This window comes from Nuphar pumila, chromosome 13, assembly GCF_984573655.1.
Source record: "Nuphar pumila chromosome 13, dmNupPumi1.hap1.1, whole genome shotgun sequence".
In the NCBI taxonomy this organism is placed as follows: Eukaryota; Viridiplantae; Streptophyta; class Magnoliopsida; order Nymphaeales; family Nymphaeaceae; genus Nuphar; species Nuphar pumila.
In genome coordinates, this window is record NC_143261.1 from 52,759,455 (window position 1) to 52,775,701 (window position 16,247).

The 16,247-nt window shown below is 34.3% G+C and overlaps 1 protein-coding gene across 2 annotated transcripts in view; it reads left to right on the forward strand.

Moving 5' to 3' along the window:
• Positions 1-3,989: 3,989 nt before the first annotated feature.
• Positions 3,990-16,247, forward strand: part of LOC149818385 (uncharacterized) — a 52,919-nt gene continuing 40,661 nt past the window's right edge. For both annotated transcript variants that reach the window (XM_089985636.1, XM_089985637.1), the window contains exons 1-5: positions 3,990-4,355; positions 5,686-5,729; positions 7,110-7,215; positions 7,662-7,794; positions 8,572-9,251. In XM_089985636.1, coding sequence (XP_089841762.1) covers positions 4,184-4,355; positions 5,686-5,729; positions 7,110-7,215; positions 7,662-7,794; positions 8,572-9,251 — 1,135 coding nt within the window. In that variant the 5' untranslated portion in view covers positions 3,990-4,183. The remainder of the gene's footprint in view (positions 4,356-5,685; positions 5,730-7,109; positions 7,216-7,661; positions 7,795-8,571; positions 9,252-16,247) is intronic.

Below are 16,247 nucleotides of genomic sequence, written 5' to 3' on the forward strand. Positions count from 1 at the left end.
TAATGTATTACATGTCCAATTTTGTCTGATAAGTAAAACCATAGCTAAATTGAATATGAAATTTGTGTCATTATTGGTGTGCAATGGTTTTACAATCTTGTTTAGGTCTTGGCGTTACAGTCGAGCAAGAAATACACTAGGCTAAGGTCATATAAAACAAAACCCAACTTGCATGTTTGAGCGACATCTATTAGTAACTTGTTATGTCAATATCATGCCATTTAGGACAAATTAGAAGTCATGCTAACCAAGTAATATCCAATTTTTTTCATAGCAAAGCTATGGGCATTAAGCCCCCCTCCTTTTACAACAATATAATCAGTCAAATTGATTTGGTGCTCTAGATTTGAGTTTTTAATTTAGTTTTGAATTGAACTTTCCAATTCCAATTTAGGTTTGAACTTGAATTTGAAATTCTAGTTTGATTTGAAAATTTAAGTTCTAGTTAACATCAAACTTGATTTTTAATATTCAAGTTTGAGTTCAAAATTGAATTTGAATCTCATATTTGGAATAGTATTTGAATATGAAATTTGATTTTAAATATAAAATTTAAATTAACATCAAGCTTGAGTTAAAACTGAATAAAGTTTGAATTTGGAATTCAACTGGAATTCAATAGCAAAATGCAAGTTTGAATTCAAATTCTAGTTAAAAATTCATCATTGATTTTCACTTTAAAATCAAATTTGAATTTGCATGTTTAATTCAACTTGAAGTTTGAATTTTTAATTAAGTTTCAACTTCAAACTTTTTTTTTGAAATTTACATGGAGAAACCGCCTCTAGGAACAAAGACCTAGACACGTTGGCTCTGCTTGCCATACTTACGATCACTGTCCTGTCAATGTAAAACTTTGTGAGCTTACCACTTGCCTTCATGGAGTCACCACGCTTCGACTTGCGCAAGGAGTGACACCCATGAGATTTGAACCTAGACAGCCTGCCTAGCGGTTAAGGTCCCATCCCACTATGCCAAACTCCTTTGGGATCAACTTTGAACTTAAATTTGAAATATCTAAGCTACATTTAATTTAAATTTGTTTTTTAAAATTAAATTTGAATTTAAGTATGCAAATTGTTTTTTTTAATTCAACTATATAATTCTCAAACAATGATGTTGGACACTCGAGATTCTATTATATTAATTGTGAAGCTTTGTGGTTTCACGTAGAGCCAGAGTAAGTTCATTGTATTAAGTTGTTGGATAGTCAGTAACAATGTTGAATTAAGAGCAAGAGTTGGGGGGATTGACTTGCTTCAGCAGCGCTGAGTCAACATTTCACTCCTCCTTCTATCTTGAATTCAAATTTATATTTGAATTTCAATTTTAATTATCATCAAAACTTGAGTTTCAAATAAGGACAAACTTTTTGCCCCTAATATCAATTATTAATTCTTTAGACATACTTTTGCAGAAGATGACATCAATGTTAGCTATAAAAATGTCAAGAGCAGAAAAATAAAATAAATTATGTCACAATGGAAATGCAACTTTTAATAGAATGAGAAAATCTATTAAAATATAATCATCCTTATTTTAGTTTGAATACATGTGTGTCTCTATATATATATATAATCTTCCTCGTTTTAGTTTGAATACATTTATGTAATATAAGCCGTTTTTATATATCATCTAGTCTTTGGATTATGGTTTGGTTGAGTGCAATATCAATTGATTATAGGTTGTTTCAAAAACATGTTTTTTAGTGTTTATTGTGCAACCAATTTTTTATTAGCACTTGACTTACTTAAAACTAAGATGAATAATATGTTTTTAATTGTCTCACTCTGGTGAGTTTCATATAAAAAGTGCTATTACCTCCACTAGTCATGACATAATTATAGTAATTAGTGCTTAAACTGAGTTAAAGTAGAGTTGCAATTTAGAATGATTCAAGTTTGACCAAACTGTTACTTCAATGTATTCAATAGTGCATTCAAACTTCATTTTGACTGGCAAAAGAAAAAGTGAGTTGATAGACATCTTAACAAAACGTGGGGTGGAACTAATTGACTTTATATGCGTTTTTTCACAAGTAAATGCCTTGAGCGTGCATAGGATGACCTACATTATCCATATTTTGGATGAATCATGTCATTAAACAAGTAACTCAGGGTTATAGCTATAAGTGACTAAACAAGTAACTCATTATCTTGGGTAGTAATGAGTTGTCATAGACAAAACTTTTAGTACCATCGAATTATTAGGACACGATGAGGACAAAAATCAACAAAATGCTCACATATATAATATAATTTGATGACTTACAAAAAAAAAACATTTCACATGGTGTTCATAAATTTGTCATCATAATGATCTTTTTATGATGTTGCTTCAAATGTGATGTCATAAAGCGGGACACTTATACAACATAACAAGGATATGGACCATTTGATCACATATAAGAAACTACCAAATCAAATTGTTTTTTACGTTCTATCTAACATATATATGGTGATTATTATTGGATTACATATGCCTCAAATACCAATAACCTTCATGTGAACATGTGGATTTCATAGTGTTTTGACAAAGATTTGGTTTTTGAACTGAATCCGGATTAGTTGAAAAAAATATGGGATCCCGGCTTTGCAAGTTGAGCATTTTTTCTTCTTCAATGAGAAGGGATCAACCTTGTCCTCTTGATCTTGGCTTTAGCGTGAAACACCATGTACCTTGTACACAATCCTATGAAATTAGTTGAGCTTAATGGTGTAGAGATACCACCAAGACTTGAAAAGATCCAAAACAAACAATATTGTATCCATTAGATAAACCCATACTTAAATAAAATAAAATAATAGATAAATAAAAAATATGTGTGGGTATGAATCTCACCTTGAGACTATAGTTCATAGATGAAAAAGAGTGAGCTCATAGTCACTTATGTACATCTTAAGAGAATCCACAACCAAGAGTATTGGTAATGAACTAGTCTTCTTACAAACATAAGTTAAAACATGGATTAAACATACATTTTCAAAGTTGATCAAGTAAAGTAATGGAGCATTGTGATAATCTAATCATCTCTAATATACAGGGATTCTGCATATCTGCTTAGCTGGGTCAACTTAGGGAGGTGTTTGATTCGTTGACAGGGGATGACAAGGACACCATGTCCTATACCAAGACAGCCTTTGACAAAGACACAAAAAATGTGTTTTTTATTTTTGTTGTTTTCTCAAAGGTGTCTAGGTGTTGCACACGAAGTCTCAAAGAGTCTTGCAGCATGCCAATGGTACGGGAACCCGTGATCATGCTCCCTTCTTCCATGGGTTTCATGTACCAAAAAACATGTCTCAAAGGGATGTGCGGGACATAGCATCTCGTGTTTGCCCCAACGTATGATGGATATGACGGATGACGGATATTCACACAATCAAATGCTCTCTTAAGGATTTTTTGATGACGAGAAACCTTAGCTGAAGTGAGGGAAACCTCGGGTGGGTCCCCATGATCACCCTGCCTTACGTAACCCACTTTCGAACCCCGCTGGCCACAGAGGCAAACCCCGGTGTGGTATAAGGAATTCAACTTAAAGGATATTAAAAGCTTGATATTCCGGGTCCACTTCTTTTACCTTAAGGCTGAAGCAAATAGATCCCCTAGTGAGCAAGAGGTTTTTAACGTTATCGAGGACATATGGGTAAGGCATCAATCTTCTTTTCAGCCTTTTGGACCAAAGTTTTTCACGTTAGATACAAAATAAAAGTCCCGTCTTTCCTTATCATCAAGATAATTATGTTTCAATCAAAAGTGTAACCCTTTTTGAAAAGGCATACTCATGTAAATAAATTGAAATCCATGTCCCAAATATCCATACAGAAAAAAGATTATAGGCATTTTGGTAATTTACCACCTCGTGGAAAGGGTTTTCCCTTATTGCCTTTTTGTGTGTGTTTTATTTTGAATAATAATGTTTGATATCGTTATTGTGAAAAGCCCTACTGCATATAAGTGTTCTATTCTTCCCCTCACCTCCTCTTTCTCTCTCTAGACTTAAACAATTCAAAACCCTCTCTCTCTCTCTCTCTGCCACCCCTCACCACCCCCATCAATTGTTTTTTAATATTATTGCTTTCTCCATTTTCCCCCTTCCTTTACTCCTAAGCTGCCCTCCCTCCTCTCTCTCTCTTTCTCTCTTCCTCTCTTACCTCCCTCCCTCTTTCTCACTCTAAAAATGAACGGCGGATTTAGGGTTGGGGTCTCGAGCTCGGTTCCCGCGAGCGTGCGGAAGACCATCCAGAACATCAAAGAGATCGCGGGAAACCATTCCGACGATGAGATATACGCAATGCTCAAGGAGTGCTCGATGGATCCCAACGAGACCGCTCAGAAACTCCTCCTTCAAGGTACTTCTCTCTCACCCACAAAATTTTTTTGTAACGTTTTCTCCCTTTTCCCCTTTGTTGGTGTCTCGCTTTCGGGTTTGGGGTTTGTTGGGGTGTCGCGAATCGGAGTCAGAATCGGGTTTTGAGGCAAGGGTCGCTGGTTTCTGTGGGAAATCTGAGGTTGGTCGTGTCTGGGATTTGATTTTGATGGGTGTTCCCTTTCTATTTTCCTGTTTATTTAACGAATACTTCGACGGGTTATTGTTTTTCCGGAATTTAAACGCTGCTTTTGGTCTTATTTTTTATGGAACTACTGTAACCTTTGATTGGGGAGGAGAAGATCATGTTTTAGGGATGATGTATGGTTTTGATTTGGCTAGCTGTTGGTTTAGCAATTGGATCTGATTGGCCATAGTGTTGATGCCGGTGTTTACGTGCACTAGAAAGGATCATACATTTCTTTCCCTCTCTCCCTACCTTTTTTTTTCTCTCTCTCTTGGTTGTTGGGTAGTTTAATTTTGATTTTACTTCTAGTGGGCTGAGTTGACTTTGAAAAAAACTGAGATTTGTTTGATTTTGTGCTGGTTTCTGAGTAATTACTAAATTCTTCTTGATCCTGCCTATGCAAGGATTGATAGTTGTCAATTCAATCAGATGTTAACTTGTGATTCTTGAGAAAGGGCTGAAAGGCTTCTACCAGAGCCAAGGGCACTAGCTGTGTCTGTGTTCTGATGGTTATGCTGTTGCTTTTGCCACCAGATCTTCCATATTCTGGGCAGATTATTTAGTTTCTTTTTTATTCCGTAGCTCCGTCTGAGGTTACGTTTACTAACATGGTTGATTTACTTGGTAATTGCATGCCTCCTGAAAACAGAGCAGAAGAACCTGTTTATGGACCACAGAAAGAGGCATCGGTGCTTAAGAACTTTAGAGTCTCAAGTGATAGGTGGTTCTTACAGACTGGATCCTTAGTTGGATCAAGTTGTCGATAATGATGAAGATTTAAGAGAAAAGAAGCGATACCTTTGTAGGTTTTTCTTTGAGAATTATCTGTCTAGATTTATTCTGTAACATAGGAAGTAGCTTCCTAGAACATTTACACAGGCTGGTAGCTGCTTCGTGCATTGCGACGTCAATAACCCTCGATTTTAAGTTTGTCCAACGCTTTATATGCTTTGTTTGCAAGGTGGGTTTGTTTTCCCATACTTCAACAAGTACTGTTTCCTCATAGAATGAATACCTAGTGAACTTGTTACTTGCAAACATAGTTTCTTATCTTTTGTTTATACATGTTTTCATTTCTTCAGCCATCTTGAGGAGACAATTGTAACATACATTTATGGTTTTGCAGATACTTTCCACGAGGTGAAAAGAAAGCGTGACAAAAGGAAAGAGGTATTTTGTTGTGTTGTATTTTGTGCTTGTTTTTTTGACGTTTGGATCCAGGAATCAAGAACTTGTATAATTTTATTCTAGAATATCTATTTGTTTTGTGTGTATATTTGTTGATTGGCATATGCTCTGTTATGAAAGAGTTCTGCTGATTAAACTTATGGTTTCAAATACTGGCTAACTACTGAAGATATTGATGGTTTGCGTGGTATATAGAATCATTCAGTGCTAGCTAATGCTATCTTTAACTGTTGTTTGATTGGTTTTCATCAGGAGTGAAATATGTAACTTTATGTAAGACAATTCCATGTGGAATGATTTATAACCGTGTGGGTGTTGTTGATCTCTTCTACTGCATGGAACCCTTGTATTATTGCTTATCCTCTTTCTAAGTGAAAGTAGGTGTCTATGGATGTCATTTACACATGTATTGAACCCTTTCGTGCAATGTTAATGCTTCTTTTATGGTGTTTTGGATAAAACATCTGCTCAAAAAATGGAAAAAAATATTCGTGTTTTTTTATTTCTAAGGATTTTTTAATAGGAGTTACCTTGTAAGGGAACAGGGGCACCATGCTTGTCATTATCTCAATCTTCTCTTTCACAGCGTCTGAATGCCTATCAGCATCCAACTGTAGCTCTTGTGAGGTTCTGGGGTCTCAGTAAATGGCATTAGGAAAAACCAAAATTTGAAGTCCATATAAGCCTAACTTTTTGAATTTAAAGAGAATGACTGAAAATAAATCTGAAGAAAAGATCAGCTAGAAAAGTGTGAATAGAGATGGATCTATTAATAGATTGTTCTTTGTGGTTTTATTGTATAGCAGATTTCTTCTTTGCATTGTTCAAATACCAGTAGTTGTGGTTGGTCAGTTGAAAGATCATAAACAGTAATTCGGATATGAAAGGGGGTTTGCGCCTGCTGTTTAGAAACGCACATTGTCAATTAACCCTGTTGGAATCAGCTAGAAGCCTTGGATGGAAGCCCAATTGAACTCTCTAAGCATCAACATAAATGATAAACAAAATAGGCTCTGAGTATTGGTATCATAACATTTCCACCCAAGCTGCACATTTCTTGAGATGCACATTCTTTGTTTTCTGCTATTTTGTATTGTCAATAGTAATGTGATGTATGGTGTTTATCAGGGAAGTATGGAGCTCCTCTAGATCTGATGAATACTTTATTATTCTGTTAGAAATCTTGTTTATATGTTTTCTTAGGTTTTTTCTTCATATTGAAATGAATTCCATGATATGTTTTGTTTCACCTTGTTATCTGGTGGTAGATTAACGTTTATTTCAGATATGCAAAGAGTTATGAGATGACTCGTTCCTCTTCTGCTTGATTGTGATGCTATTTTTCCATAAATGGTTTTGTAGAATGCAAACAACAAGGAGTCTGGTGATCAAAGGTGGAGAGGTGGTATGCAAGGCCGTGGGGGGAGGGGTGGGAGAGGGAGTGTGTCTTCTCGTTATATCTCACATGGTATGATTTTTTAAGACTCGGTGCCAATATATTTTCATTTTGGTAGTCTGGTTATTTAACTGGATCCAGTCTGAATTCTTACTGATGTATGAATTAATTCTCATTTTCAGTTGACAGTTTCAACCAATTTCTTTTTCCTGCCTGTAGTTATCAGATAATATGATGCTTTGTTAAGCAGAACTTGACTACTTTGTTTGTATGTGTGAACTTCTTAAGCTTGTTTCGTATATTGCTCTGTTTGTATATTTTACAATGAGCAAAATCCAATAATGCATATGAAAAAAAATATGAACCTCTGTGATTGTTACTAGTTTTTTTCTTTTTTTTTTGCCCTTCTGTTCCATGTGTTTCAAAGGGTAATATGTTACCTTCCTCTCTCTTACAATTGAAGCTTGCGAATGTTTATGGAATAATATGAAGATTTTTGATGTTTTCTATCTGGTCAGATGTTGGTGGGAAAAACTCTAGTGTTGTGAAGGAAAATGGGGTTGACCAAACAACAGACAAAGGAGCTCCACTGGCAACCTCTTCATCTGCAACACAGACTTTCGAGAACAAGATGAAGAGTCCTGTATCAAGGTAACTTTAGCCATAACCTCTCCATGCACATCCAAACATCTAGGAACAAAAGATTTGAGTCATCTTATGTCTCCATATTTTTTGACATTGGACTTTTTCTTGAATGTAAGTTTATTAAATTCCGTGTGACACGTGTATCTTATCTGCATTGCGGCTGTGTTTATGAGCCACTGCTTCCCTTGTGTTATGACCATCTATTTGTACTACACATGTGCAACTGCATGCCCTGCTGCCATGGGAGCTTGTCTGATGCAGCATGTTGCTGGGAATAATAAGAAAGCTTGACTGATGTTGACACATTTAAATCAGTAAAGGTTTTAAGAGTATGCTGTGATGATTTAACTTTTATGGTAAAAATGCATTTTTCCTTGAAGGCTATAGTCGACCAGTCAGTGCTGAAACATTTACTGTTGGAAGTTGTTTTACTTTTGTCATTTGAAGTGTTGGGCTAGCTAAAATTGACCAACTCCAATATTTTTCCAATGTATGAAGAGGTATTGTAATAGTGGCATCCATTGGGTATCTTCACTTTTTCCTCTCTTGATTTCATCATCAAAGCACTCTATTTGAGGGTTTTTATTGGTTTTAGCTTATCATAAAGTGTGTGGAAAAGAAGGCAGCCTTTGTAGTTTGTACTCCACTGGCCAACAATCTGTTACTGTTTATTGAAATGATATTTCATGGGTGTCTTATATGCTTTTGCATGTGTCTTTGAAATATGTGATGTTTACATGCTTTATTTGCACAAAATGCTTATTGAACTTTTTCTGTTTGCAGCCCAATATCAACAACATCTAATGGCCCAGCAAGTGCAACATTTGAGAATTCTACTCATGGTCATGCAGCCCAGGTGCATGGAATAGAGGGTTCTCTTGCCAGAGAAAGTTTGGTTGACAGTAACAAGACAGGAAGTCCAGAACTGCCACCATCTGAAGTAGAAAGAAGCACTGCTTCTATAGTTGCTGCTAGGAGTGGACAAGTTGCAGCAAATCCTAGTCAAAATTTATCAACTCAGACCCCACCATCTCTGTCAGGTGTTTATTCGTCATCGTCTGATCCTGTGCTAAATCCATCTCATGGTCCAAGAGTCCCGGGTGTAGTTGGAGCTATTAAACACGAAACAGGAAGTCATCGACCAAATCATGAGGCAACTGCTACAGTTTCTTCAGACGTGAAGTTGGTCACACCATACTTGCCAGATCAGCTGCACATCAATAAACTTGCTTCTGGTGATGTAACTGATTCCGAGCAGTCATCGTCCGTGAGTGATAAGGCTGCGTTGGGAACTGGAAACTCCTTCCTGCATGGGGCAGTAACAAGTAAAACTCAAGGAGTGGAAAGAAACCATCTCCAGGAGGCTCAGTCTGTCGTGGTATCCACCCAGTCTGGCTGTATCATTAATAGGCCCTCATCTAACTACAGTTCACGGTCACAACCACTTATTGGTCCTCAGAAAGGTATTTTACTGTTATGCCATTGATTTTTATGATTTTTCTTTCCCATTTTTTCTGTCCAAATGGTGGTGGTTCTGCATTTGGACATCTATCAACTCTTCTTTTTCTTCTTGATTGTGATTCTTTTTTCTGTTTTATAGTTGTGTATTTCCTATTTTATGTAGTATGTAAACATGTTGCACAAACTTGCCTCTCTTTAATTGGTCCAAGATTTACTCGTATATTAAGATTGTGGTTCATTGTTTTGCTTTTCTTGTAGTTTGCTAATTGGCCAAGAACCCTGGTACACAAGGGTAGGATCATTTGGACTACGTCCCTGGTAAACTAGGATATGATCCTTTAGGGTATGTTTGATTGCTTATCCAAGATTAGACAGAACAACGGAACATAACAGACATAACATATGTTTTGTCTATTATGTAACAACTGTACTACGTCCAGCGTTTGTTTCAACTGGGCAAGAAACTGTGTTCCTTGTGCCCGGTGTTTGACTTTTACATTGTGCGGACAACTTGGACACATATGGATAATGGGTCGGATATATTCATTTTGGATTATACGACTCGATTCACCCCACCATATGAGTGTTTTAACATGTTTATTATGGATTTTAGCTCCATATATGAATTTAAAGACCAAAAATTGTTTAAAATTTGAATAATTTGAGAAAAAATAAAATTTGATATTTTTTGATATATAAATGCTTTAATCAATGTCATATTGGATCTAATTTTGAAAGTTTATCAAAAAATTATGGATTTTAACACCGAATATTGATCTCAAACTTGATCCAAATACGAGAAAAAATGTTTAAGTTTTAGGTAATTTGAAAAAAAAATTAAGAATTCATTTTTTATATACAAATGCAAAAACCATAAATAAATCATAAAACCCTAAAATGCAAGAAAATAAACTATAAATAAAAAAACCCTCAACTACAAGAAAATAAATCATAAAATCAAAGAAATTATAAATAAATCATAAAATTAAATATAAAAAGCCCTAATTCAAACACTAATAAAAGAAAATCAAAGAAAAAAAAGCTTAATCAAATACAAGAAAAGCCATAATCAAATTAACTATAAGAAGTTCTAATTAAAGAATTTGATGCAAAGCCCTAATAAAAGAAAATCAAAGAAAAAACCCTAATTAGATCAAAGAAAATCCCTAATCAAATTAAATATCAAAAGACTAATTAAAGATATTTGATTCAAATCCCTAATCAAAGGAAATCAAAGAAAAAAACCCTAATCAAATAAAAGGGAAGCCCTATTTGATTCAAAGCCCTAATCAATGAAAAACCCCTAATCAAATCGCTAATCGTGGCCTTCATCAAAACCCTAATCAGAAAAGAAGAAGAAGAAGGGGTCACGAGAGAGAGAGAGAGAGAGAGAGAGAGAGAGAGAGAGAGAGAGAGAGAGAGAGAGAGAGATGTTGAGAAACTATGTTTTGATGATACATGATAAATATGATATGCTTTCATGATGCATATATATGATACATGATATGCTTTCATGAGATATGATAAATATGATATGCTTTCATATGTGAAACTGAATATGTTATATTATGACTGGATATGATGTGCTATGTATTTAACGAGTATTTGATGCAAGGTTATTTCACTTAAGAAGAGTGAAGACAACTTGATCAAGTGCAACTATTTGATGCGATCATACTACTCTGAAGAAAAAGCTTGATGGGCCATACATTCATAAAGATTATCCAAGAAGATCGGCTACCTCAAGATGGAGATTTTTTTCTTCTTTAGAGTCATATGTAACAGAACCTTCAGAAGCATGCATATTTCATATTAGACTATATGCTTTGAAATCATACAAGCCATTTATTTACAAAAAGTTAAGCTTTCATAAAAGGATACGTTATGTATATTGTAGCATTTCAAAAACACCTTTTTGAAACAAATCATTGTACTTCCTACAAGCATTTATGAAAAAGACATTTTGACAAGATATAATAGCTCATGATTTCAAAAGCATTAATTGTACTTTCTTACAAGCATTTATGAAAAAGTCATTTTGACAAGATATAATAGCTCATGATTTCTAAAGCATTAATTGTACTTTCTTACAAGCATTTATGAAAAAGACATTTTGACAAGATATAAAAGCTAATGATTTCAAATATGAAAGAAAAAGACAAAATGAATTAATTCATAATACACAAACATTTACGTAAGAAATTTTGGTTCATAATACATAAACATTTATGTAAGAAAAGACAAATTATGAAAAGATAATACACAAGCATTTATTTGAGAAATGACTATTTGTAATATAAGTATTACTCAAGCATTTAGTGTACTTCACAACCATTCATTTTAGAATTGACGATTTGAGAAAATAAATATTATTTTATTAAAAATGAAATGACCATTTATTTCTTTAAGCATTAAATGTCACCTCAAAAAGCATTTGAGAAATGACTATTTATTTATAAATAAAACTCACACTCAAGAATGTCGACTTACTTAAAGTCATCATTCCTTCTGTAAACATTAAATGCTATTCCAAAAAGCTTTTAAGAAATGACCATTTATAAATAAAGTACTCAACAGACATTTATCACACTTACATACATTTATTATAAGTGACGACTTGTAAGAAAAATATTAATATACTAATATTCATTAAATTGAGTAAAGACAAAATTACATGATAGAATATATTCCAACGTTCAATGTACTACAAACCATTAAATTGAGTAAAGACAAAACTACATGATAAACTACACTTCAACGTTCAAAAATACTACAAAACATTTATTATGAGAAAAGACCTAATACAAAGAATAACTCATTTCAAATACACCAACGAATAGTGTACTCCAAAAATACTTCCTTTGGAAAGAAGACTTTTTGAAAAAGCAATATAGTACACTTATCTTTCTTACACTAAGTTGTTTTTGAAATGACCTGACTTCTCACATCCCAAAAGGACAATCATTTCAAAAAGACAACGACTAGTTTTCTAAAGACTATATATATACAAACACAACAGTGTGAATAGACAAGCAAGCTTTCAACGAGAAAAATTCCTGCTCGACACTCTGAGAAAAGAGCTTAGAAAAAGAAAGAGAAAAAGTCAAGAAAGCTCTCAGAAAAATACAAGAGTGTGTAAGAAAAGAAAAAGATCATTCTGAGAATCTTCATACGTGCATTCATACTCTGCATATCATTCTGAAGGTTCTATAGGAAAGTGTTGTAACTTTCTGATTTCTGTTGTATCCCTTCTCTGTTGAGAGAAGTAGACCTCTGTGAAAGAGGGTGTTTTCCTTCTCTGTTGAGAGAAGTAGACCTCTGGGAAAGAGGGTGTTTCCCTTCTCTGTTGAGAGAAGTAGACCTCGGAGGAAGATGGTGTTTCCCTTATCTGTTGAGAGAAGTAGACCTCTGAGTAAGAGGGTGTTTCCCTTCTCTGTTGAGAGAAGTAGACCTCTGAAGAAGATGATGTTGTACTATTTATCCGGTAACTCGGATGTTATAGTGGAAGGCTCAAGTGTTTTACTTGGGGACTGGATGTAGGTCAGTAACTCGGCCGAACCAGTATAAATTCTGTGTTTATTGTGTTGTGCTTTATTGCCTTATTTTTTATTTTATCGATCTGCATCGTATTTCACTATTCACCCCCCTCTAGTGGAATTTCATTTGGTATCAGAGCAGGTTCTGCTGGTTTCGACATAACAAGTCTTCCAGCACAAAAATGACATCAACCTCTTATGCTCGTGATATCGAAGGTCAACACTCATCTCGCCCTCCTTTTTTTAATGGCACTAACTATGGCTACTGGAAATGTAGAATGATCATATTTCTCAAGTCTGTAGATTTTGCTGTATGGAATATCGTAGAATATCCATATTCTTCTCCTACATCAGACTACTCTTCATGGACTGATGAAGAAAGAAAAATGGCAAACTTAAATGCAAAAGCCATGAATGCTTTATACTGTGCCATAGACCAAAATGAATTTAACAGAATATCCATTTGTGATTCTGCTCATGATATTTGGCATTCTCTGGAAGTTATTCATGAGGGAACAAACAGAGTAAAAGAAGCTAAGATCTCATCATTGGTTCGAAAATACGAACTTTTCAAGGTGATCAAAGATGAAACCATTACTGAAATGTTCACTAGATTCACCAATATCACCAATGATCTTAAATCTCTGGGAGAAACTCATTCCCAGACTGATAAGGTAAAAAAGATCTTGAGATCTCTCACAACTGACTGGGAGAAAAAGACTACAGCTATTGAAGAAGCCCAAGATCTTTCCAAGCTTATTCTGGATGACTTAATAGGCAATTTTATGGCCTATGAAGTTCATATGAAGGAAAGAAGGGAAGAAGAACAACCTCCAAAGAAAAATCTAGCCTTCCCAGCCATTTCTGAGAATGAGGACTCAGAAAAAGAGTCTGAAATTGCGCTACTTACTCGAAGATTCCAGCGCGTTATAAGAAAGAATAGGCTGTCCAAAAAGCACAAAGATTCTAAAGAAGATACCATGTGCTATCAATGCAATAAGCCAGGTCACGTAAGACGTGACTGTCCGCTTCTGAAAAGAAAATCTAAAGTCGAGGAACCAAAGAAAAGGTTCTTCAAGAAGAAGGCTCTCCATGCTCAATGGGATGATTCAGAACCATCCACCAGTGAAGAGTCAAGTGACGATGAAGCCGAAACTGCAAACATGTACTTCATGGCAAACGAAAGCTCTGCAAGTAAAATTTATGACTTTTCCTTTGAAGAACTTCTAGATGCTTTTCAAGAACTATTTGAAGAATCTAGAAAAATGAGTCTAAAAAATAAAGTTTTAAAATCTGAAAATTTAGAGCTTTCCCAGAAAAATGAAAAACTCAGTATTGAAAATTCTGAGTTGAAAAAGAAAAATTTTATGCTTACTTCTGAAATCTCTTCTACTAGTTCCAAGACTAAAAATCTTCAAGTAGAAATTTCAGAATTAAAAAGTAAAACTGAAAACCTTATGAAAACGGTTTTCAAGTTTACCAAGGGAAAAGAGAACTTGGACAAACTCTTATCCTCTAAAAAATTCTCTTTTTACAAGAATGATATTGATTACTCTTATTATAATAAACCTTCTTGTTCGAATCAAAAGACCACTTTTGTCAAAGGTTCTGTTGAACCTAAACAGGAGTATTATAATTGTAATTTTATGTACTCCTCTAAGATTATAGATAAACCCAAATCAAAATGGATATGGGTTCCAAAATCTAACAAAAAGGGACAAAAGAGTTTCTACTTGATCTATTGCAGGCATTGAAAAAGAAGAACAGATGGATATCGGACAATGAATGTTCAAAACATATGACAGGACATCCAGAATTTTTTGCTGTTCTTCATCATAAAGAAGGAGGAACCGTCACCTTTAGAGATAACAACAAAGGTTTGATAATTGGTATTGACAATATTGGTAATATCGATAAACCTCTTATCAAAGACGTTCTCTTTGTTAAAGGTTTAACACAATCTCTTAAGCATCAGTCAAATGTGTGACATAGGATATAATGTCAGTTTTAAACATGATGCATGCTTCATGGTGGATACAAACGAAAATATTGTTTTAAAAGGTATAAAGAAAAATAATGTATATGAATTATACTTAGATAATATTACTGAACATTGTCTCATAAGCAAATAATGACTCTTAAAATTTATGGCATATGAGAATGAGACATGTTAACTTTAAATATATCTCTAAAATGGCTAAAAATAACTTGGTTCGTGGGTTACCTAAAATACCATTTAAAAGAGACTATTTTTTGTGATGCTTGTCAATTAGGAAAATTGTCAAATTCATCCTTCAAATCAAATAATATTGTGTCAAGTAAAAGACCTTTAGAGCTTCTCCACCTGGATCTTTTTGGTCCTTCTAGGGTAGCTAGTCTTAATCATAATAAATATGCTTTTGTCATTGTTGATGATTACTCAAGATTCACTTGGGTAATATTTTTGAAAAAAACAAAAGTGATATGTTTTGTGAATTTGAAATTTTATTACAAAATAAAAAATCCTCTACAATTGTTAAAATTCGTAGTGACCATGGAGGAGAATTTGATAATGATCTTTTTTTTAACTTGCATGGTATTTCTCATAACTTTGCCTTTCCTAGAGCTGCACATCAAAATAGTGTAGTAGAAAGAAAGAATAGAACCCTTCAAGAATCTGCTAGAACTATGCTTCAACATAACAATCTTGCTAAATATTTTTGGGATGAAATTGTTAATACTGCATGCTATATTTCAAATAGAGTACTTATTAGACCTTTGTTGAATAAAGCTCCCTATGAATTATTCTATGACAGAACTCCAAGAATAGACTACTCTAAAGTCTTTGGTTGCAAATGCTTTATCCTCAACACAAAAGATAGCCTTGATAAATTTGATGATAAATCTGTTGAAGGTATATTTCTAGGATATTCAAGTCATAGTAAAACATACAGAGTTTTCAATAAGAGTACTAATACTATTGAAGAATCTATGCATGTCAGTTTCTATTGGTCAATCTTTTCATAATAAGACTAATGATGATGATCTTGAAAGTACAAATTTTCTTTTAGATAACACAGCTGAATCTAATGAAGATGATCATCAAAGAACATTTGCTGAAATCAGAGATCATCCTCAAAAGCATATTTTGGGAGACCTGACCAAGGGGGTTCAAACAAGAGCTCAATTGAAACATATTGCAAATATGGCCTTCATTTCTCAACTTGAACCTAAAAAGATTGATGAAGCCATCATAGACGAGTTCAGGATGCTAGCAATGACTGAAGAACTTAACCAGTTCCAAAGAAATGATGTGTGGGATCTTGTACCAAAACCAAAAGATCATCAAATCATTGGGACAAGATGGATTTTCAGAAATAAGCTGGATGAATCAGGTAATGTTGTAAGAAACAAGGCAAGGCTAGTGGCTCAAGGATACAATCAGGAGGAAGGTATTGACTTTGATAAAACATTTGATCCTGT